Source organism: Diaporthe amygdali, assembly GCF_026229845.1.
Source record: "Diaporthe amygdali strain CAA958 chromosome Unknown NODE_1_length_4327563_cov_65_473760, whole genome shotgun sequence".
NCBI lineage: Eukaryota > Fungi > Ascomycota > Sordariomycetes > Diaporthales > Diaporthaceae > Diaporthe > Diaporthe amygdali.
The window spans coordinates 3,725,176-3,748,767 of record NW_026517021.1 but is presented as its reverse complement, the minus strand read 5'-3'; the positions used below and the strand labels follow the sequence as shown (position 1 = coordinate 3,748,767).

At 53.6% G+C, this 23,592-nt stretch overlaps 7 protein-coding genes across 7 annotated transcripts; 3 read left to right on the top strand and 4 right to left on the bottom strand.

The window, feature by feature from the left end:
* Positions 1-29: 29 nt before the first annotated feature.
* Positions 30-2,935, bottom strand: J7T55_006716 (mino acid transporter; the record flags this gene model as incomplete). Its single annotated transcript, XM_053131733.1, has 6 exons — positions 30-374; positions 456-467; positions 865-931; positions 1,214-1,527; positions 1,596-2,175; positions 2,751-2,935. The coding sequence occupies 6 exons, from the start codon at positions 2,933-2,935 to the stop codon at positions 30-32; spliced, it is 1,503 nt and encodes a 500-aa protein (XP_053001479.1).
* A 261-nt stretch (positions 2,936-3,196) lies between these two features.
* On the bottom strand, positions 3,197-3,529 carry J7T55_006715 (uncharacterized protein; the record flags this gene model as incomplete). Its single annotated transcript, XM_053131722.1, has 1 exon — positions 3,197-3,529. The coding sequence occupies one exon, from the start codon at positions 3,527-3,529 to the stop codon at positions 3,197-3,199; it is 333 nt and encodes a 110-aa protein (XP_053001478.1).
* Positions 3,530-4,959: 1,430 nt separating this feature from the next.
* J7T55_006714 (c2 domain protein) lies at positions 4,960-8,926 on the top strand (the record flags this gene model as incomplete). The annotated part of the gene is made up of 5 exons (XM_053131711.1): positions 4,960-5,247; positions 5,300-5,816; positions 5,911-8,668; positions 8,731-8,841; positions 8,896-8,926. The coding sequence occupies 5 exons, from the start codon at positions 4,960-4,962 to the stop codon at positions 8,924-8,926; spliced, it is 3,705 nt and encodes a 1,234-aa protein (XP_053001477.1).
* Positions 8,927-10,907: 1,981 nt separating this feature from the next.
* On the bottom strand, positions 10,908-12,453 carry J7T55_006713 (uncharacterized protein; the record flags this gene model as incomplete). Its single annotated transcript, XM_053131700.1, has 2 exons — positions 10,908-12,337; positions 12,408-12,453. The coding sequence occupies 2 exons, from the start codon at positions 12,451-12,453 to the stop codon at positions 10,908-10,910; spliced, it is 1,476 nt and encodes a 491-aa protein (XP_053001476.1).
* A 3,073-nt stretch (positions 12,454-15,526) lies between these two features.
* J7T55_006712 (uncharacterized protein) lies at positions 15,527-17,207 on the top strand (the record flags this gene model as incomplete). The annotated part of the gene is made up of 3 exons (XM_053131690.1): positions 15,527-15,865; positions 15,935-15,996; positions 16,076-17,207. The coding sequence occupies 3 exons, from the start codon at positions 15,527-15,529 to the stop codon at positions 17,205-17,207; spliced, it is 1,533 nt and encodes a 510-aa protein (XP_053001475.1).
* A 563-nt stretch (positions 17,208-17,770) lies between these two features.
* J7T55_006711 (uncharacterized protein) lies at positions 17,771-19,480 on the top strand (the record flags this gene model as incomplete). Its single annotated transcript, XM_053131678.1, has 1 exon — positions 17,771-19,480. The coding sequence occupies one exon, from the start codon at positions 17,771-17,773 to the stop codon at positions 19,478-19,480; it is 1,710 nt and encodes a 569-aa protein (XP_053001474.1).
* Positions 19,481-22,049: 2,569 nt separating this feature from the next.
* On the bottom strand, positions 22,050-23,152 carry J7T55_006710 (uncharacterized protein; the record flags this gene model as incomplete). The annotated part of the gene is made up of 2 exons (XM_053131667.1): positions 22,050-22,903; positions 22,993-23,152. The coding sequence occupies 2 exons, from the start codon at positions 23,150-23,152 to the stop codon at positions 22,050-22,052; spliced, it is 1,014 nt and encodes a 337-aa protein (XP_053001473.1).
* Positions 23,153-23,592: the final 440 nt, after the last annotated feature.

The following is a 23,592-nucleotide window of genomic DNA, read 5'->3' as shown; positions in this document are numbered from 1 at the left end:
TCTAAATCTACTTTGGGCATCAAGCCCCTTTACTTACCCTCAGGGAAACCGCCCTTCACCAAATCAGCTGCTAGCTGTGCGAAATCTTCACAAAGGTCCTGCATGAGCTCGCTGCCGTACGTGCCGTCGGCCAAAGGCTTTGGCATCCAGTCCTCGACGCGAGTCTTCAGCTTGCCGTCTTTGTCGCGAAGTTCTGCACATGCGAGCGACAGTGATCGCCGGTGCTTGACAATGTCGAACTCGCTGGCAGCGCTGCTACTGGCGTCATGGCTTCTCCGTCGCTCCCCGGTGTAAACCTTCTTCGGCCGGGCAATGATGATGTCATCCTGGGAGGCCGGCATCTTCTTCGTGGTAGTAGAAGGCATCTTCTTCTTCTGTGTTGTTCGATTGACTGATTGATCGATCTCTTTTTCTCTTTGCTTACCTCGCAGGGCTCTGCTGGCTGGTTCACTTACCCTGAATATCGGCTGGGGTAATTAGACAAGTAGATTGGGCTGCAGAAGTTTTGTGGAGTGAGGAAAAGTGAGTCTGGATCGTTAGATCAAGTGGTTGTGATGACGATGGAATTGAGAGATACTCTAGTCGATAGTCCTCATTCCTTTTATATTAGGAGACCGGCGGCGTGTACAATGTGATTCATGGTTACCCGCGCCCTTTGTGAATCCCCGCCTCATCATTCATTGAAGACGTATTTTGGGGGCATGATTGTCTTCGTCTTTCGGTTTGGTCACCAGGACAATGCAGCCTTGTAAGGACGCGAGTTGCTCGTGAATCAAGACTATCGCAAGAGGCATAATCGCCATTGTACTAGGCCGCCCGGGTGGCAGGGACACGCTCAGTAATGGGATGTGCTCAAAGACTGACCAGCTCAAGCGACTTTGTCTTTGTCCTTGACGTCTTTGATTTGCTGATGATATTGTAAGGGAAGCGGCTCATCAGAAGTCATGCTGTGTCAAATGCCGCTCGTGTCAGAATTCTGATGCGCTTGGTAGACCCGAGTCTATTCTTGGGCATGCCAAGGAGCGCAGGGGATTGGTATTCAAATGATTAGTACCCGATAAATCACTCCTTACAGAAAAGGCATTCCCAAAGGCATGTCCGGCGTTGGCCATGTCCAAGTGAAATTAAATATTCTACCTTGCAAGGCTGGTAAGAATAGCTAAAGTATATGCTCCACCCACCTATCTTGACTCGAGTCCTGACCTAAACATACTCCGCGCAGATCAAATCGCCGCGAATATCCATGACTTCGCTGATGGTTGCATTAGGGACCAGACCGGCCATCCACAAGTTATGATTCAGAGTGGTAACGTTCCCGGGATCACCGTTGTCTTCCAGGAGTACGGAGATGGGAAAGATGTAGTCCTCATCAACAAGCAGATACGCGACTTCAGGAACATTGCGGCCGGTCATATCGGTCAAACGGGTGGAGAGGTCCACGGCCTGCCACTGCCACCAGAGGTAGTCCAGGAACGTGTGATGGAGATAGAAGAGAGGGTCGCCCGGGCTGAGCGTCACGTCGAACATCTAATACGAGACTTCGTTAGCCAGAAAGAAACTTGCGTTCACATGCCTCGAAGACAGATAGGACTCACAACTCCACCGACCCCTGAGTGGCCAGCCCCATGAGGATTGCTCTTGTAGCACTGCCACGCCTCAGAGTAGTTCGCACTGGCGAAGCACGTGTCGACATAGGACGTGTTCGCCTGCCTGAGGAAATTGCTCTCGCTCAAATCCCGGCTGAGGCAGTAATCAACAGCATAGCCCGTCTGGTTGATATGCAGCTCCAGGTCCGTGAACGGGCCGTCAGCCACGCACTCGTCGGTGCCGGTCCCGTTGCCCCCGAAGCCCGTGTCCGGGTCGAAGACGACCGAGTCGGCCAGGGTCATGGAGCCGGCCTCGATGGCGACGTAGTCGGCCTGCTCGTCCCAGTAGGGCTGCGCGCCCGTGTAGTTGCACTCGGACTGCAGGAGCAGCTCGTGCACGCGCATGTACAGCCGGTGCCAGGGGAGGAAGGCGCCGACGTCGTGCACCATGTTGGTCTGCGCTATGTGGATGTAGTGCAGCTCATCCCAACGCGTCTGGGCATTCTCAATGCCGCTCCGGGGCGCGGCCGACTGCAGGCAAAGCTCTGCGTCGATGTATTCTTTTTTCTCGGCATCTGTAAGTGTAGACCTACAGCGTCATGTTAGACTGTGCTCTAATTACGACATCAGCATGGAGTTATGCCTCGCACCAAGATTTCCGCTGGTTGAGCGTTGTACAGGTCGAGTTTGACTGTCTAGGAGTTACTGGAGAGGACTCGGCAATAGAACAAAGTGCAAGAAGGCAGATGATGCCGGACCGAACTGAAGAGAGTGACATGGTGGTGGTATACCACTACCGGGCAAACGAATGAATGATTTAAGGTAAAGAATGTTGGGAAACCTAATGAATGAGCGAAGATAGTCTTCGATCGATTAGAGATTCCATCTTCTATATTTATATACATCGACCTCACAGTGGTCGAAAATTATTGTGTAGTGGTTCATCACATCCTTTGCCAAGTCGGGTTGAACCTAAAGCCAAAGCGTATGCATGAGCGAGCCTATTCAACATGGCTTCGTAATGCAGCAGCCCTCACAAAAAGTAGCAATGAGAACGCGGCCGGAGCGCATAGAATGGTGATTGGCCTCCTGAGTTGATCTGCAAGATTTATACAACGCGCGTCCTTGCGTAACTTTAAAAAGGTCAAGGCCACGCAAATGTACAGCGGGTCTGCGTACGCGTTCGCTGCTACTCTGCCCCTGGGTATGTAGGGTTCCGGGGGAATGGCAGTGCCGATGCATTTCCTGGGCCATATTGAGCGCACCGCGATGCTTGAGTCGACTCCCTCAACAACCCCAGGTTCTGACTCGGCATGGTAAGTGCAGAATTGTGCCGAAGAGCCGCTCATGTCCTGTGCCTATACTCGATGTCACTCTCTTCCCTACGCCCCAATAGCCGATCCACGATCTGGCTACACGCCTGTGTGAAACCGACATGCCAGCCGTTCGACTTTGTAGTCTCCAGGAAAATCGTCCGCTAGCATGGCGTTTTGCCCTCTCTCTCACCCCTGACACGTTGTGTTGATCCTCCTGCATAGGCGGAAGCCTCCAATGACCGAGCGAAGCCATCGCGGGTCTGCGTCTGTTTGCCCCCTAGGCCATGTATACTTCTACTGGTCCACCACGATCTCCTTGGGCGGTGCCTCCGTCAAGACCTCGGCATAGCTCTCTGTTGCCACGCCTCGCCGGGTTGATAGGTACCAGGTCAAGAAGCCAATCGTCAGGAAGGTGAACAGCCAGAGCAGAACGAGCTTCTTGGAGCGCCTAGGCGGTCGGGCGTATGGGCTCCATAGGCTTGGCGCCGCCGACGAAGGGCTAGCTATACCATAGCTGCCATAGGCGCCTGGAAGGAGACCGCCATCACCGCCGCGCTTGTTGCTGAATTTCTTGGTGCGGGTGCGGGTGTCTTTGATGAGGGCTGGGAGGTTGAATTTCGTGGACATGAGCCGCGGGTTAGGAAGATGACGGCGAGCTTGGGTACGGTGGGAGGGCTGGCGCGCAATTGGCTTGGTAGGAGAGGTGTCGGCGGTGTGGTTGCGTTCTCTGGTGGTCGTTCGTGAGAAACCTGCTCGGCAATTGTCCACCGTCTTCCAAGCTTTAGGGTACCGTGTAAATGACGATCCTCGGTACGTGTTCGGGAGACTGGGCAGGGGTGACATCAGCCGCTTGGAACCCACTTTGGAACCAGGGTTCGTTCGTCCGGGGACATTGCAACCCCCCCACCTCCTCTCTCACCTTCCCCACCTTCCGAAGATCAAGTTGATCTCGAAGACGGCCGCGACTGTATCCTGCACTCCAATGATACTTCACACCCAGCAAGGAAAGATCCTCATCTTGAGATCCTCCAGACCTTCTTTGCAGCTCCATTGCAGTGAAGACCCTGTGCTGGTCGGAATGTCAGGCCCTTCCCTGCCGACCTTTGCAAAAGTGCTTGAGCGTGTAAAAGGGCACGTACCCACAGTATGGTTAACCTATCAAGTCTGACAGGCTAGCCCATACGACAGAAAATAATTCCCCGAGGGAGATTATCCAACAGAAGGTTATCCCAAAGGAGAATATGCTATCCCAATGGCAGGGCGTAGAGCTTATGTTGCTTGCTGCATTGGGACACCCGGGACCCCTGCGAGCTTACATACTACCTTGAACATCTGCGAGGAGTGGTGCCCGTTCGTGGGATAAAGCTGTCAAAGAGCAGATGCCATTTCTCCCGGCAATTGGGTCTTTGACTAAAAAAATTGGCAGACGACAATCACGTCCTACCGGCACGTCAAGTGGGTGCTATGAGGTGGGTGGCGTGCTACCCGCCTGCTGAGAGAATGAGACAAGACGTCATATCGGCACAACCAAGAAGCTGCCTTAGCTTGCTTAGCTGCGGCTCCTCGTTGCGACGAGAGCTGGGCCAGCCCATTCAACAAGTCCAGTCGCACCAGGCTAGCTTCTTCAGCTTGGAATCATGTCAAACAAGCCCAATCGAGGACGGCTGGCCGCCGATCTCAGTCAATGACCCGATGGCGTAAATCAATCTCATGCGCAGCTCCCCGGTCCTGATCTTGATCCTCATCTTGAACACCATCCTTCATCTTGGTGAGCTGCAGAGCACAACGCAGTAGTAGGTTGGAGTTCAGACCTCCTCCCAACCTCTCATATTTCTACCTGCTTTCTTCACTACTTACTCTGTGTTGCACCGCTTGCCCGCCCTCTTCTTGGTCTCTGTGTATCATCGACGGTTGCGGAGTTCTCAACGGCACAGTTGACAAACGGCACTGTCAACCCTCAATCGTGGCTCCTGCCCATCTCCTTATTATTTTCCAACTTCTTTTCCTCTGCCGCACCTAATTGGTCTCCCCAGCCGCACATTTCAAAGGTGCCCAACATGGAGCAGCAGGAACATAAGGCGCCTGGGGGCCACTATTCTGGCACCAACAGGATCCCCAACATCAAGCAATTCATGGAGGGCTTGGACAAGGAAAAAAGAGAGCGTGACGCCAAGATCGATGCCCAGCTAAAGCAGAACAAAAGCGCCGGAGGCGAGGTCAAGGCTCACCATGATGACCAACCCAAAGGAAATAACCGCCGGACAGTCCGTGACCCAGTCACCGGCAAGGACGTCGAGATCGATGATATCGGCCCTGAGATGATGAAAGCCGTCGAAGATCCCCATGTAAGTCCAATTGACATCCTTCTAATCGGACTCGAGCTCACTCTATGCTCAGCTCTTCGTTCCCAACGCCAATCTCGGCAAGGATACCACCGTCAAGACAGAAGCTACCCAGTCTGGCGAGGAGTATCGGCGCAACCAGGATATTACAGCACCGCCAGACCCGGTGGAGCCAGGAACGACGAGCGATGTGCCCATCCACGGCGAGAAGACCAACGTGCTCTTCCACCCGACCCCGTCCGTGAGCTACGAGCCCATGTACGCCACCCTGGAGGCCAGGGCAAATGTCCTCTGCGCAGGAATCTTCTTCTCCATCGCTTTCATTGGCAAGATCTTAGGTGGTTCGCTCTGGGGTCTGATCCCTCTGGGGTTCTGTGTTGCCTCGGGCGTGTTCCTCTGGGTCAAAGATCTTATCCGCCAGGGCCGAGATACTGAGTGGTCAAGCGAGCAGCAACGCGGCGAGACTGCGGTCGTAAACCTCATTCCCGAGTCGGTCGAGTGGATGAACACCGCGATCGGTCTGATCTGGGGATTGATCAACCCGGATATGTTTGTTGCTGTTGCGGATACCCGTAAGTCCCACCCCCTCCCCCCAAAGAGAGATTGTATTCATTGTCCTGGAGGACCTATTTTACTGTTCTTGGTCGCTAATCTATTGGATTGGAGTCGAGGACGTAATGCAAGCTTCGGTACCGGGTGTAATTGAAAATGTCAAAGTCAACGATATTTCTCAAGGAAGCAACCCCATCAGAGTGCTGAGCTTGCGTGCTCTGCCGGACAGCCACGTACAGGATCTGAAGGACGAGATCCGAAAACAGGACGAGAAGACTAAAGATCCCCAAGAATTGGCAGCTGATGAAGAGGGCGGTGATTTCTACAACCTCGAGGCAACTATCGCCTACCACTCACTGCCATCCGGGGCGGATGTGTCTTCAAAGGCCAAGAACATGGGCATGCAACTGGTCTTCTATTTGGGTTTGAAGGGTCTATTTGGAGTCCCATTTCCCATCTGGGTCGAACTCAATGGTCTGGTCTGCACTGCCCGTATCCGTGTGTCTCTTGCTCCTAATCCGCCGTTCATCAAGACACTTAGCGTCACCCTCATGGGCCTGCCCAAGGTCGAGGCAAGCTGCATACCATTGATCGAAAAGGGCGCGAATATCCTCAACCTCCCTCTTATCTCGAATTTCGTGAACTGGGCAATCGCAGCCGCCGCTGGCATGTACGTTGCCCCCAAGTCCTTGACTCTCGACATCGGCAAGATGTTATCGGGCGACGATATTACAAAGGAGACCCAAGCGCTTGGCGTTCTCTTCATCCGCATCCACAAGGCGACTGGTCTGTCGAAACAGGACCGCAGAGGCAGCGAGGGCGGCGGTTCGGACCCTTATATTTGCGTCGCCTTCTCTAAGTTTGGCAAACCCCAGTACTGTACACGAGTTATCCAGGATAACCTTGACCCGATCTTTTCCGAGTGCGCTGCTCTACTTGTTACCCCGGATATTATCAAGGCAGACGAGCAGCTCTCGCTGGAGCTTTGGGACAGTGATCGATCCTCAGCGGACGATGTGGTTGGGAAGGTCGAATTGAGTATTCAGAAGCTCATTCAGCACCCAGGGAAAATGTTTCCTCAAAAGTCAACTCTGAGAGGCACAAAAGCGGAAAGCACGATGCCAGGCACGTTGTCTTGGGAAGTTGGCTTTTTCGGCAAGACCCAATACCGGAAAGCTCTGCGTACCGACGGCAAGGATCCCAATCTCCCCAAGGAGCTACAGGACAAGAAGGAATTGCAGCAGGATGTTGGGTCTCTGGATACTGCCAACGAAGAAGCTGTGGTCCACACGCCCCCTGACCCTCTTTGGCCCAGCGGAATCGTCAGTATCGTTGTTCATCAAATCGTCAACCTGGAACTGCAGAATGTCAAGGGATCTGAAGGCAAGAGGAAGGGGCGGGAATTTGAGCCTGCCAGGCCCGAAGCAGGAGATATTAAGGAAGAGACGGGCAAGAAGCTGCCAAGCTCATATTGCACAATTCTCGTCAATGACGAGCTGGCATACAAGACCAGAACTAAGGTCGTTTCTTCGAAGCCCATTTTTGAAGCTGGAACAGAGCGGTTCATCCGAGACTGGAGGGCCTCGATCATCACCGTCACTGTGCGAGATTCGCGCAACCGTCAGCACGATCCGATCATTGGAGTGGTCCCTCTGAAATTGTCCGATGTTCTAGTGACCAGCAGTCAGAGCACACGTTGGTACCCCCTCGATGGCGGCATCGGCTTTGGACGCGTCCGCATCTCGCTCCTCTTCCGTTCCGTCGACCTCAAGCTGCCACCACAGCAGCTAGGCTTCGGCGAGATTGGAACTTTTGAATTCCTCTCAGACACCCTCACTGCCGTAAATTATGATGGCAGTCCCCGCACGAAACTGAAGCTCCGCACCGGAGGTAGTTCAGCTGTGATCAAGAGCGAGAAATGCACCAAAGCCGAGGACGGTAGTCTCGTATGGGATATCACGGAGTCTCAAGCTAGGAACAACAATGATGGGACTACTACCACAGTGGAAGGTCACATTCGACTTCCCGTGCGATATCGCTACCGCTCACCTGTGTTCTTCGAATTCCACCCCACTGGGAAACGGCATACTGATACTTATGCATCTGTGTGGCTGCAGGACCTGGTCGATCTTGAAGAGAAGGACTTTGACATTCCCATTTGGAGGTGTAACAACGGCACACGCCTGAGCCAGAATTATATCACCGAGGCCAACTATCGGGACGTTCCCAATCTCAAGATCGAGGAGATCGGGCGACTCAGATTCCGAGGAAGGTTCAAGCCAGGAACTGATCGTGACCACCTCAAATTTGTGAGCGACAACGACTCTCGTGAGACGATCGAGAGCTGGGAGGCGTGCTACGCCGAGGGTGTTAGGAAGGAGCTCGTCGTTGCAGAGGTACCACCCAGCATACAGAAACTGCATGATGCCAGCCTGACTCAAGGGCGCGACGTTCTCGCCCAAGCGGACGAGAAGGACAAGGAGAAGTGGCTCGCCAAGGACGGTACCGACTGGAGCGGAGCCTTCGGTCAAGATCCCGTCGAGACGAGGGGCAGAAGCGGCGGCGCTGATGACGGTTCTAACTCCGACGATGACCAGTACGACGACGAGGACTCGAGCAACCCCGACCTGGGCATCGCTGACGCCACTACTGACCCTTCCATCTACAGCGGTGGGGATGCCAACGGCGACCAGTCCAGCGTGGCAGACACCCGCCAGTCCGTCGACAGTGGTCATGGCAGTGTGCTGTCGGATCAAACGACCAAGAGCAGCGGCGGCAAGTCTAGTAGCAGCAAGAACCCCATCAAGGCGCTTAAGGACTACAACTCGCGGAGCAGGGATCTGCACCGTCAGCATCGGGGCTTGATGCAATGGTAAGGACTGTCCCATCTCTTAGATCTGATATGCTGAATTGCAGACTGACTGGAGATGATAGGAAACCCATGCGTAATGTTCAATTTGCCAAAGACGAGGCCACTTACGCAGTTCGTCGACTCACAAAGGTTGGATCTCTGAGCGGCCGGAAGCCTGACGTGGAGACGGAGGTGTAAGTGAAGAGAATTAGTGGTTCTCGGCCCATATTTGTTTTCGAATGGCGTAGCATCTGGTTTCGGTTGTCACGGGTCGCATAGGGGGGGGGGGTTAAGGCAAAACGACTGGACCCATCATGGTACACGGTTAGTAATGACAAGGAAATAAGTAATTGTATGAAGCATCGATAATGAAACAACATATCTTTCTAAAACTTCACTTCGTGTGTGATTGCGTAACTGAGTGGCTTCCCAAATCTTATCACCAGGATACTTCACACAATCCAGCTCCGAAAGATCCCAAACATACAGTATGGTAGGAGACATCTGGATAGCAGAGTCATTATGAACCTCTGGAGGTTGTCCCGGAGGGCGAGCTCTACAGGCAGTGCACTATAGGCGGTGCACCTACAGACGTTGCTCCTGTCGGAGGTTATCTTATAGGAGATTATCTTAAGGAGGTTATTTTCTAGGAGGTTATCTTTCAGGATGTTATCCTCTCGGGGGTTATCTTATAGGAGGTGATCCGGTAGGAGATTATCCTGTGGGAGGTTATCCCGTAGGAGGTTATCCCGTAGGAGGTTATCCCGTAGGAGGTTATCCTGTGGGAGGTTATCCCAAGTGAGGTTATCCCATAGGCAATTATCCTATACGGGATAATACCATAGGAGATGATGCTATAGTGAAATTATGCTAGACAGGAGTAAATTGAAGAAGTCTTGCCAAAGCTTGAATCCGCACCAGATGTAGAACCCATTTCAGTTGCTCTGGGTTACTTCCCAGGAGAGAGCTGGTGGCTGTAAGACTGTCTCCGAGGGTTTTCCTGTGATACCTTTTATCCTGAAATACCTCGGTAGTCGGAAATTCGACATATACAAAACCTACATGAATAGACGTGTCATGGCCTGCACATTTCTCCATGGCATAGCTCTCCATACACGTTCATCCGAGCTACATAATTCGACAGACTGAGAAGCAGTCCTTCGGCGGGCCGTGAGTATATGGCTCATTACTTGAACTCATGGATGACTCCCGTGGATCGAGAACCTCGCTTCAAGCCTTACACCCTATTAGTAAAACGCGGCTTTCAAGTACTGGCTGCACAAGGGTGGCCGTTGCGGGGGGAGACAGGGTTTCTGCTCCTCCATCCTATCTTGTAATCACATGGGATTGTGTAGTGCATTAGTCGGTCGTTCGGACTGTTATTCCTTCTTCAATTATGCGCGATGTCCGTCTCGCGACAAGAGACCAGGCGGGTTCGGGTTCAATTAACAGAGATAGGAGAGTCTACTAGGTTGAAATTTTCTTGGTATTTGTCCAGCCCCGTAGCTGTAAGCCTTGACAACTTCACATCCTGGGTACAGGAATCCCAACGCAAGGACAAATCATGGGGAAAAGGTTGGGCAGGATTTAAGAACAGACGAGATACCGCCTCGTCTGGCACGGCGACGATCTCTCCAATTGAGCAATCTTGATTGTCGTGACGTAGCCAGCCCATATCAGAAAGTGCTGCCTGTAAGCCTCTGAGTACACACTACAGCGACGACGGGATCACATTACGATCACCACAGTTAATCCCAGCCCCGGAGGAAACACCTAGCCTCAGGCTATTGCACGAAAACCGACAGGAAAGGCAAGCCCTTGGATCAATGTATCCTTGCTAGATTCATGAAGGAATCTTCCCCTAGTCCGTGGGCGTTCGGCTGACCCGTCCTGCCCACCTGACTGCCAGCAATTCCAGCTATTCAAGACCGCCCAACCAGCACTTGGATATCAACCGAGGAAAAACAACAAGCCCATGATCATCCCTGCCGCCTAGTTAAAGGACTCCCTACCCAATCTGAACACCCCCCGAGTATCCCGGTACTCCCGAGGCCAATGGAACGCCATGAAACAAACAAAGAAAGGCCAACGGACCACGCAGGCGAGGTATTGGCCCCCTGAGACCTCGTGCGACAAGCCTAAGCCGTGTTTTCCCTTCCCTATGCAACTTCCGTCGACCGTCGACCCCGCGTGGCCGGAAGTGATGCAATCAATTTACAATAGTTGACTTTTATGAAGGCTGGAGCCCAGGCCGAGGTTGCTAAAGCTGGGACAACTGACCCTTGAGGGTTTCGTTGCCGTCCAACAATTCCTCTAGCCACGCGACTGCAGCCTCCAGCATAGCGCTCTTGCTCGGGTTGCCACCCTTAATAGCAGGAACCATGACCGCTAAATTCTCAAATCCAGTCTGGATGACTTTTCTTCGCTTCTTCTCGCTGTTGATGTGGTTCTCACGCTTCTGGTCCTCCGTCAAATTTTCTCTCTTGGCTGCAGCAGACGATTTCCTCCGCTTCCCGGACCCCGCGCCGTCGGCGGCACCACCAGGGGAGTTGGCAAGGTCGGCTTTTTGTTTCCGTTTTCGTGCAGATGTCTTTGACACTGCCGACTGTGGCTCTTCATCGTCCTCATCCTCATCGCGCTTGCCCTTGCGCCATTTCTTCCCACCATCGCCGTTCGCCTCGATCTTGATGGGAGGTGGTACACGGGTCTTCAAGTTAAAAGGAAGCCCCTCGGCGTTTATGGTCGGACTTGTCGGCCGCGTTGTGTTTGCACTCTTGGACAGTTCTATCGCGCTGAAGTACCGCATGTGCTCTTTTTGTATGGCTTCTGAGCTGTCCTTTTCGCTTGGAGGTATAAAGGGATGGTTGTTATTGCTGAAGTTCTGATCCGAACCATACTGCAAGTCTACCGGAGCCCGTGGTGCATCATTTCTCTGGCTCGACTGGGCCTCAGAACCGTAGATCCAGGTGGCGAAGGCCGCTTCTTGCTCAGCAGCGTGAGTAGATTGTGACATGCGCCGTCCTTCTTGCTTGAACTCGCTCCATTGCTGGTGCCTCAAGTGGCCGACCGGAGGACCCATGGTATTTGTTCTTTGCTGGGCATTTGAGAACATCGATTCGTGCTGCACACTATGAGACCGGCCGTGAGATCCGCTGTGGAGCACATTGGCTGCCGCCAGGACATCCTCCGATGGTTGTGGCTGATCAATTGAGTGACGGTGTGTGGGAGAAGGGTTGGTGAGTGGAGCAACTGCCGAGGTGTAAGCGTTTGGCGGTGCGCCTGTGACGGGTGAAGAGGTTGAGTGCGAAGGACCAGGACCAGCGTAGCCGTTTGGTGTCGTTGTTGCGGGTGGAGCTGACGCAAGTAGGGAATCGCCTGTCGCGAAAGTCTGAGGGGTGGTTGTCTGGAAAAAAGCGTTGTTGAGAAGATGGTCCGGCATGGATATTTGAGGATGAAGACCGAAGGACGTAGCGGTGCCCATCAGGGATGGAGGCATCATCCACTCGTCCCCAATGACTCCCTCGCCAAAGTTCTGCTCGCCATAGCCGTTCGAAACGATCCCAGCCAAGATGTTCGCGAGGCCATTCTCTTCCGCCGTGGTGAGAATGGGGTTGCCAGGGGCAGGATCGGGTGGCGGGTCAGGGAGGAAGTCGAAGATGGACGGGTCAGAGTTCGGGTCCTCGGATAGGTCTGGCCGTGAGGTTAGCGATGGACGAGTACATGGGAAGAAGGCTACTTCTTGTGGTTGAAGGACACGTACAACCAAATGGCAGTCTGCTGCCGTTGTTCGGCTGCGACGAACCCATTCTGGGACGCTGAACGGCCAGCATGAGTGCGTTTTCGACCAAACCAACAACACTTGTGGCTGATGGGCAGTCGAGTGAGATCTCTGAATGTGTATGGACGTTTGTTCGCGACCTAGGCTAGTACCGTCTCACCCAGGGTAGACTTTTTGAGCCAGATGGCTGTAGATTGTGCAAGGTAGTGTCAAGCGTCAAGGTGGTGTGGCATGACGGGGCGTTCGAGGACGCAGAAACAAGTAGAGGCTCGTGCAGGCACCACAGGTCATGAGAGGTTGCTTATGAAGCTGCGAAGGTGAGACCGTGGGCGCTGTAGCTGTAGCTGCCAAGAAGGAAGGCTAGTCTAGGTCACAGCAATGGAGCGCTGACTATGCTATGACTGGGGAAGTGCCGCTCAGGATGGAGTTGTTGCACAGTGCAGTCGCACTCGCACAAAGTGCGGCGAGGCAGCAATGGAGCTCGAGTGGGTTTTGTTCGGCCGAGTGACACGGGAGAGCTCCTTCGACACCGGACTTCGGGCTGGTGGCTCCAAGGTCGCCGCTGCTGCTGTAGCTGGTCGAGCAAGCCTGGCCCTGGTTTTGGCAGTGATGATGGTGTTGGTGGTGGTGCTGGTCTTTTGTGTTGTGTCTGTCTTGAGCAAGTGGGCGTGTCAAGGCAAGGGTGCTGCTATGCATTCTCCATGGGGGCAGCAGGCGTTGAGAAAAGGACCCTGAGAACGTTGAGAAGGTTGAGGACGCTGTGACAACGTTGCTAAGAAAGAAGATAAGAAGGGACTTGCTCTGGGAATCGAAGTCGTCCGGACTAGAGAGACTGGAGAATGAGACTGGCGCAGGCGCAGTCACCTTTAGCACCAGCACCAGCACCAGTACTGTACCAGAAGCAGCAGCAGGAGCGGTAGTTTGGTCGACACGACCAACCCCCAGGTACCTAGACCGCGGAGGGCAAGCGTCCCCGCCTGACTCGAAAGCTGCATGCACCACACAAACCTTGGAACGGGAGGAGCTAGGGGCCGGCCAGTATACCCCACTATGGCAGAACCGGGGTCATGTGCTTCCCGTTATGCAGCAAGGCGAGGGGTAATCCTGGGGAGAACAGGGGTTTCCAGGCCCGTTTAAAGAAATAAATACGGGCTAAGCCCATACACCGTCGCTGCCATGCACCAATCCCACATGACGTCCTCTTTCACATGTCAGGCCTGGTCGCCCACCCATTCCCTCAGTCAGTGTCAAGTCAAGTCAGTCAGTCAAGTCGCCTAGTCCTGCACCGTACTGCGCTGCGCGGCCTGCGCTGCACCACACCGCACTGCACGTTCTTGGTTCATTTCCTTTGGCCGTGGGCACTAACTGTGAGCGGGAGGTGGCCGGCCTGGTCTGCATGTCTGACAATGGTGGGCAGGCAAGCCGAGACCAACCTGACCACTCAGTCAATGGTGTTGAGTGTCGATTCGACCAGGGGGGCACTCATCCATTCAGTCACACCTCGGCCGCGACTTGACACTTGACAAATTCATTCCCATCCCTCGTCTATCGCATCGCATTGTATCGCATCGCATCGCATCGCAACTCATCCCCTAACAAACTACTGAGCACCGCCCAGAGCACCAAGAGTTGTAGCTACACCCTCGCCTCCCGAGGTCCAAGGGTTTTGTCCAGAAGGCCCGCATGGGTGGCTGAATTGGGAAATCCCATGAGAGATGGCGAGGGAAAAAACATGAGCTTTTGGAGCTGGGTTGTTTGATGCGCTGCCGGGTCTACTGCAGCAGTTAAAACATGACAAGGACCAAGCAACTTGCACGCCAAGCGCTTGCGGGTTCCCTAGCCACCCCTTTGGTTGTTTGTAGATCTACGGATGAGCAGGCGCATCGAACTACTGTGACCTTGGGATGGCATGGATGGCCAATCCGACGAACGTGGCAAGGTTTGAGGCGCAGGTTGACACGGTATGTGCTGTGACTGTCTGATGGGGACGAGGAGGAGGAGGAGGAGGAGCAACATGAGCAGCAGCAGCAGCAGCAGCGGCACGAAGAGGAGGCGGCATTCGGGAAATGCCGCCTCTGCTGCAGAGTGCAGACTGCAGATTGCAGGGCGCAGACTGCAGACAGACACAGACAGATACTGCATGCGCTGTGCTGCTGGTTGTTTCGATGCTTGCCGGGCGCTGTGCTTCGTCCTGAGCCCCTGTCTTCCGTTTCAACGTCCCGACGTTGCATTTTGTCCTACTGGTTCCCTTTCTGGCCGCATCTTTGCGAGAACGACGGCGCCTGTCCCCCTTGATCCTCGCCCGTGTCCAAACACCCACCGGCCCGTCCACACTGCCCAGCCCCCAACTTGAGCATAACATCAAGTGCCATTAGACTTTGGCCTCGCCTGGCCGTCCGATCGTTGCACATCGCAGCCAAGAGCACGCTCTCCTGGCAACCGTATGTTCCTCTCGACTTTGGTCTGCCTCCACCCGTCCGTCAAAGTCTTAGCATCCGTCATCGACAGTCACATATAATCCTACACACAAACCCATATACCCCCTCATCCTTCTCCTCGCCCAAGACGTGATGTCTGACGCGCGATGCCCTCGCGCCGGTAGACGCGACAGAGATTGCACACACACACACATTAGATCCTGTCAGAGCACAATTCCAGTCTCCATATCACCTGCAAGATCCAGACAAGACAGTAACTATGTCTGTCATCAGCGGCAACGCTTTTGATCACCATTTCTGGCAGGCATCGAGATGCCGGGAAGTACGATCGATGATACGCTACCGTCACCAGCAGGTGCAGCTGGCCAATGGATTCTCCACCTGGTGTATCTGCACCTACTCCGCTGGTGTCTTGGACGATTTCAAGTGATCCATCGTCCAAGACACATGTCCACTACCACCTCGGGGACTTCTTATTGTATTCCGTTTCCAGCATTCTTCGGATCCGAACCTTCGGAAGACTGATGATAGCGCAGGGGCCCCCAAAGTTGCAACACGTAACCTTGGATCTCACGCGCGTCACGATCACATGTCACATCTCACTAAAATCCCATCGCCCAACAGCCTTTCTTGGTCTTCGTGACCACTACCTTCGCTTCGTCAATGTCTTCATCACAACTGTCACACAACAGTTCTGTCTCAATCAGGCTCAGATCCAGATCGGCAAGATGGGATAGGAGCGTGCCGCCCCTGTTCAGACCTATTCTTCGTGCATACCTACTTGGCTATGCGTTCACCGTCGGCCCAAGACTACTGGCCTTGGTCCTTTATCATGCCTTGAAGCTGGTCCGCACGCGGCGCAAGGCTGTAGATGGCCCGGCTGAGAATAAACCTGAGCCTCTGCTGCTACAGTCTCTGCTCAGGACGGTGCGAGCCGGGTTTGAATGGCAACGGTTTCCTACTTTCTGTGCTGCTCTTGTTGGAGGCAGTACCTTGCTGGAGGTATGCCTATTTCAGACGAGAAATACTTTTGTTTCCTTGTTGTACGCTCACTAACAACCCGCCTGGTAGCCCGCCCTTCGCAAGGCACTTACTCGTATCTTGAAGGGTCTCGCAGAAACAACAAGGACCAGGTAAGCCAAGGCGGAAGAGTCCATTACGCCAGCTCATGTTGGTTCTGTTGCACGTCCATACTGATTGATCTCTACTCAGATTGTCAAGATATCTCTCCTCTTTCATAGCAGCATGGTTCAGCCTGCGACTGCTCCAATCCAAACAGAGCATCCCGTCCACCACCACACTCACCACAGCTGCAACCCCCCTGGCTTCGCCCAAACCAGACCAGACACCTAGGCCCCAAGCCGGCCGCACTCTAGACCTCACACTCTTCGCCGCAACCCGTGCCCTGGATGTGTTGGTCGGGGAACTATGGTCCCGGCGCCGAAACATCCGCTCCCCTTCGGCTAGCACAACGACAAAGACCCTCGATCACTTCGCGTCCAGCCTGGCCGACCCCTTGATTTTCGCCTTTTCTTCAAGCCTCATCATGTGGAACTGGTTCTACAATCCCGCCACACTCCCTCGCGCCTACAACAAATGGATCGCAAGCGCCGCGTCCGTCGACCAGCGCCTCATAGTTGCCCTTCAGCGAGTCAGGGACGGCGTCATGCGATACGGCGAGGACACAGGGCACGCAGCTCTTCTACAGGACATGTGCGAAGAGTATCGCTGGCCCTTGCAATGGGGTGACCCTGCTACCAGCGTGCCGTTCCCCTGCGAGATGGTCCACATGGGAGTTGGACCATCGTGCGAGCTGCACGCCCTAAGCAGGTTTGGCAGGGCTTGGCTGTGGAGTATGAGGACATACCTGCCGCTGCAGCTGGCTGTGCTACTCCTGAGGCTCCGGAGTCTCAAGACTCTCAAGCGCGACCTCGTTCGCGCTTTCCTGTCCGCGTCACGGTCGTCCGCATTCCTGGGGACTTTTATCACACTGTTCTACTATAGTATATGCCTAGCGCGGACGCGGGTTGGGCCACATATCTTGGGCGTAGACGTCAAAGCACGGCAGAAGATCGATGGCGGAATATGCGTGGGGACGGGGTGTTTCCTCTGCGGTTGGAGCGTGCTGCTCGAGCCGTTCAGCAGGCGCAGGGAACTGGCCCTGTTTGTCGCACCGAGGGCCGTGGCGACGATGCTGCCGCGCAAATATGATGCCGACAAGCAGTGGAGAGAGACGCTCGTCTTCTCCGCCAGCACGGCGGTGGTGTTTACGTGTGTCATGGAGAACAAGAGGAGGGTTAGAGGCGTCCTCGGGGGGTTACTGAGGACAGTGCTTGCAGCTTAGATGACAAGACCGGTGAAGAGAAGGGGTTGCGCCGGAAATGTTGTTAGACTTAGAGCGTGTGATACACGAACATAAAAATTACAGAGCTGTTCACTTGTCTCAGATATCTTCCTCTCGATGTTCACGCCGAAGGACCTCGAGCTGTGAACTCACCGTCCTGACGTCGGTGATGCTATAGATTGTACCTGAATTTCCCCTCGAGATGCCCCAGATATGGCGGATATGAGCATCTTAGATCTTCATGGGTACACAGACGGGAATACTGTCAGACTTAAATTTGGAGCGAAAAGTCATCAGATCCCCAGGCAAATAGTTGTCACTGCACAAAAAGGCAGTGCAACGCCCAAGGTTGGTTAAAGTGGGGCTGCTTGCTTGTTGATGCATGTGAGCTCCGCCTCACTCCATTTGTACACAACTTCATGAATGGTTTTTATGACATCACTTCAGCACCACCGAGCTGGTATTGAGAGACAGCTAACCCACACAACTCTCACCGGGAGTTGAACCTGTCAGTCGGCCGCGGCGACATTGTCTCCATGATTCCTACATAACCAGCCGCGACAATGAGCGCCAACGCGACCATCCTGGGCCCCAATGTCTTCGTCTTCGACCCTAGCATGCCCGCTTCCGCGGTGCAGGCCCAGGCGACTGACATTTTCAGGCGCATGGAGTCCAACGAGTTCGGCAGCGAGCGCTACGCCCTTCTCTTCAAACCCGGCGTGTACGACGTTCTCTTCGACGTGAGTTTCTACACCTCTGTGTGCGGGCTAGGCCAGAACCCAGACGACGTCCTCATCCGGGGCGGCGCCAATGTCCCGGCGTACTGGATGCCCAACCGGAACGCCACGTGCAACTTCTGGAGGTCTTTTGAGAACTTAGCCATCGAGGCATCCGATGCGACTAACAAGACGACTACCATTGCTGTGTCGCAGGCTGCACCGCTCCGGAGGTTGCATATCAGGAGTCCCAACGGCCTCTGGCTGTTCCAGGTCGACCCTGACACGCATGCTGGCGGCTGGGCCAGCGGTGGCTACATGGCGGACACGGTCGTCGACGGCCAGGTCCTCCCTGGCTCCCAGCAGCAGTGGCTCTCGAGGAACAGCAGATGGGGCAGCTGGGCCAATGGCGTGTGGAATATGGTCTTTGTCGGCTGTGACAATGCTCCTAGCCAGGCCAATTGGCCTAAGGAACCATACACCACGATTGATCAAACACCCATTATTCGCGAGAAGCCATATCTCTACGTCGATGGGCAAGACAAGTTGGCTGTCTTGAAACCAGCTTTGCAGAGGGATACCAGAGGGCCGACATGGATGAATGGTGCTACTCAAGGGGGTTCAATTCCCATTGAAGCATTCTACGTGGTCCAGGCCGGCGTGGGTGCTGCATCTATCAATGAGGCACTCAGCTCGGGCAAGCACATTTTGTTCACACCAGGTGTCTACAATCTCGACGATGCTTTGAGAGTCACTCGCCCAGACACAATCATCTTGGGCCTAGGATTCCCATCTCTGGTACCAAGTACCGGTAAATCTGCTATTTCTGTAGACGACGTCGACGGTGTCACAGTAGCAGGTTTGATCATCGACGCCGGACCCGTCAACTCGCCCTCTCTTCTCGAGGTGGGTCCCCGGGGCAGCTCTGCCGGGCACTCCTCCAACCCGACATTCCTGTACGACCTTACGATCCGCACCGGTGGCGTCCAAGCCGGCAGAAACGACGCCGGAATAATCATCAACAGCCACGACGTCGTATGCGACCAGCTGTGGCTATGGCGCGCCGACCACGGGCCCGCGACGTGCGCAGGGTGGGACGTCAACCCCACACGGAACGGCATCGTCGTCAACGGGGACCGCGTCACGGCCTACGGGCTCTTCAACGAGCACCACGAGGAGTACCAGACTCTGTGGAACGGGAACCACGGGCGGGTGTACTTCTACCAGAGCGAGATCCCGTACGATCCCCCTTGCCAGGAGGCGTATAGGTCGGAGCACGGCGCCCGCAACGGGTACGCATCGTACAAGGTGGCTGAATCGGTGGAGAGTCACGAGGCCTGGGGCCTGGGCGTGTACTCGTATTTTCGTGACGCGCCGGCCAAGGTGGAGAATGCGATTGAGGTCCCCGAGACGGCCAAAGTGCATCATATGACCACGGTCTGGTTGAACGGAACCAGCGGGAGCGAGATCACGCACATTGTTAACGGGAGGGGCGGACGGGTATACGCGAACAGCCCCGAGGAGGCAATGCGGCAGACCTTGCATGAGTACCCCTGATGAAGTGCAAATGAGAGTGAGGATCTTCGCCGGGGATGCATATGACTGCAGATGTAAGGCGGAGGCTGCAATGCTGACTGCATATCGCAAACCTCGCCCCATTGCGTAGACACGGCGACTAGTTGAGTGTCCAGAAAACAGCATATTTAGCGAGAGACACAACGGCATACAGTAAGAACCGCTCCAGATGTGCCTTGACTATATTTAAGCATTGAATGACGCAAGGGTCCCCGGATTTTGTTCGTTCTTGGTTCATGTGACCCTGTGTCGGGGTCCCAATTTAGTGATCTTGATTCCTAATTTATGGAGGAGTCCGGCTGTGTGGTTGTTCAAAGTGATTGATCCGCTCTGTCTACATTTTACTCTGACGTATATTCGTCTGAATAGATGGAACTCACAGAGTTGAGGTCTCTCAAGTAGTAGCGATTGGAATAGTTTAGTCTCATCGATCTAGCTGACCAACAAGAAATTTACAAAGCACATAGTGTTCAACTGGCACATCGCTAGTTATCTGGTGCAGCTTGCCATTCCTTTCGTGCTCTACTTGTTTTTAGTCTCCTTCTTTTTTTCCTTCTTTTTTTCCTTCTCCTTTTTCAAAAAGGAGATAGTGTAGAGAATGATGAAGCCCACATACATTTGAGGGGGAAAATCAAGATTTCTTCCGAAGGCACGCTGACAAATATTGCGAAGATCAAGGCATAGCGGGTGCAGAAACTCCATAAACACCTTGGCAAAATGGCATGCATAAAAGGATGGAAGATCATAATTGTAACTTACTTTCTAAGGCCGTTGCATTGATGATAATTGACAGACTGCAAGGTGACTGGAAGCTGAGCACAGCATAACTTCCAAGCCAATTACAGCCCCATGATCCTCCTCGTCCGCAATGCATCAATATTGGCATGCATTCCTGATGCCACGGCTGCATATTCCGGACCGATCGTACCAACAAGACTTCTCATCTACGCAAGCAGGTATTTACCAAATTGACGGAATAAAACGTCTGCTGTATGATGGCGGCTATGCGTCACCGGTCACACTCGGTCGTGAGGCCAATGGCCCGCGGTGTGTGACACCGGACTTCAAAGTTGCAAGGGGCTTCCGGGTGCAATTGTGCAACATCAGAAGCAAGACCGGAAAATCCCTCCAAGCAGCTAATTGAGACTCAAAGTGTCACGATCCCACGTGGCCGCCGTTAGATCTAATGCGAAAGCGGCTTGATCGCAAACACAGCATGATCGCAAAATATGCCCTTCTTTCAACGTCACGAGACTTTTGCCTCAATTGCGTAGCATTTTCGTGAAATGTAGTACAATGTATTCCTTAGGACTTTGGAGTCCTTCTACTTCGAAAAATATGTCCTTGCTGAGGTTTGCCCCTATACGTCGAACCTCGATACCGTTTTTGTCCAAATATTGTTTCTTGGCTCAGTGAATTCTCACTAAACCCGTTTACATGCACACACACTGATTCTCACTGTCTCTGAGTTATTGTTCAACCACCATGTGCAATTCAAACACCCGAAGACGTCGAACGAGGGCTTCCTGATGCTCAGCGCGCACGGAAGAGAGACACCTTGGAGCAGCTGAATTCTTCAGTCAAGGTACTCGTGCCGTTCTAGTTCACAGTATATGTCTGAAACATGACGGACAGCATGTCCTGACCAAGATATAAAGTAATATCTCTCATTAAAGCTGGAACTATAAGATGGAATTTACCAAATAAAACCATGTTGTCACTGTCTCAGGAGAGCGGCTTGGGCCATTTCAGCGGATAATTTGTTAGATACACAATGACTTATGAATGTTAGAGGAGTAGACAGAACACTCAAGTTCGACCAAATTGCGTAGTCTCAGCGAAGAAGTTGCAAGCTCCGAACGACATAAAACTCTTCCCCCCCTTCCTTTCTTTTGTTTAATCAATAAAGATCTCGCATGAGCACACGCTTGAATCGCCTGAAATTGTTCAAAACTATGGGCCTGAAATGATCCTGGTATTCATAAAAAGGATAATGTGCTTTCCACAGCCATCTCTATTCTTTTTGGGTAGAAACATAATCAAAATTCGGTCGAGAGCGTTGTCAGACGCTATGAAATACTTTCATCGTCAGAATGTTCTCCCTGTGTCTCAGACTGAAAGGCAAATAGAGGCATCTAGTTGATAAGTCAGTGACTCTTCCTCAACCATCCGGTTGCAGAGGCAACTCAAAATAAATATTGCATTGCAGTCCAGACCGGTTTCCCGTCAAGCCTGTAAAAGCGACTCTTCATTTATGCTTCATTTATTGATCCATATGAATCTGTTCCGACACCATGAGAGATGGGGAGGCAGTCTCGAGCAGATTGCGTTTGGTTGAACCCACCAGCTTTACAATATTTGAGGTGCTCCGAGTTAGGAGTCGGGGGCCTCTAGTATTAGCCTTGTGACAGTCACACATGACACTCAAGTTGTGACAGATTATTCATGCCCGGGGCTTAAAAATGTATTAAGTAACTGCCTCCACAGCGTTGCTGATCGATAATAAGGGCTAATCAATCTCTAGCCAAGTCGTAGGGTTGATACGTGCAGTTCAAGACCTCAGCCATGAAGTCACCCCCAGCACAAAAACACAAACTAATATGTCCGAGCGAACTGTGGTGAAGATACGCGAGTACTTCAGCCCCGTAGTGACCAAGCTCTTCGATTTCCCATCCGGTATGAATCCCAAGATAGTCCCCAAGATTCCCGGAGGCGGCGCCCGGCCCTGGTCCAGGAGAAGCCTGCTCGTGAGCAAGATCGTTTCGGCGGTGGCGAAGGTCCAGAAGAAGTACTTGCGCCCGTCATCGGCCTGCCCGGTGCTGGCGGCGAACGCGCCTCGCTCCCTCTCGATCTTGGTGCCCGAGAAGTCGGCCAGCAGCGCGATGTACAGTCCCAGCCCGGCTGCGAGGAGGAAGTGCACCACGCGCCAGAACGCGGCGTAGGGGTCGAAGGCAGCGGCTTGCTGCTGCTGTTGCAAGCCTCCTGCGAATGGGTTTCCGCCGGCGAACGGGTTGGTGGCTGGGCCGCCTGCGCCGCCCGGGCCGCCCTGGCCGAAGTTGGGCGGCATCCCGCCGGGCCCGAGCATCTGCGAGAGCATCTTCATCATAGGGTCCTCCTCGCCATTTTGACCAGTGAACATAGATGGGTCGAAAAGTGGGTTGGCAGGCGTTGTGCCGTTGGCGCCGGGAGTTGCTGGGCGGTCAAAGCCGAGCATCATCTGCCGCAGTTGGTCCTCGGAAACATTGCTCGGGTCACTCCCTCTGGCTGCGGGCGATGGCGAAGGGATCCGATTCGTCTTCTGCGGCTCGTAGTAGTGCTCAGATATGTCGACCTCGTCGGGATCGCCATGCTTCTCCTCGGCGCCAGCCTCTTGTTTGGCTGCCGGGGCGGGGCCAGGTGAGGATGCTGTTGATGGGGGATTGATTGGTATTGGGTCTAGAGCCATACAGGTCAGCTAGGATCGAGAGCTTGTTGGATGCCACAAAGAGACAAACCTCTCTGAAGGCCTCCTCCCAGGCCAGTGATCCTGTTCAAGCGAGCGTTGCCTCCCGCCTTGATCTTTGCTTCGCGGCGTTCCTTTCGCAAGCGGGCTTGCTCGGCGGCTCGCGCAGCGGCCGCAGCCTCGTCAGGGCTTAGCCCTTCAGTCTCAGTCATTGTTTGAGAAGATGGGCGATGCTCATGCCACACGTTGTCTAGTCGATGTGTGCGTCTTCGAGGACAAGTCTTGGCTAAGGAAAGGCTGTCTGACGTGACCGTTGGCTGGAGCTTTTGAGGTACCGGTAGCTTACTCTAGGACCCTTATCTAATCAACAATGCCCGTGCCTCGGCCCAGTCATCCACGCCTTGCAAACAGGTCACATTGATCTCAGAATTGTGAATTGTGAATTATGAATGTGAGCATTTATTTATAACTTAGACATTTTGGGACTTATCCAAAATCACAAGGATATTGACAGTCGGCATGCTTCTTTCTGGCGAAGTCTCCAGATGGTGACTCCAAAGCGTAAACCGGCTGGATACCAATATCTCTTCAATTTTTCTCTACTAGGCTATTCTACGTTCCCCCCCTAAACCGGGCCATGCTCATATAACAT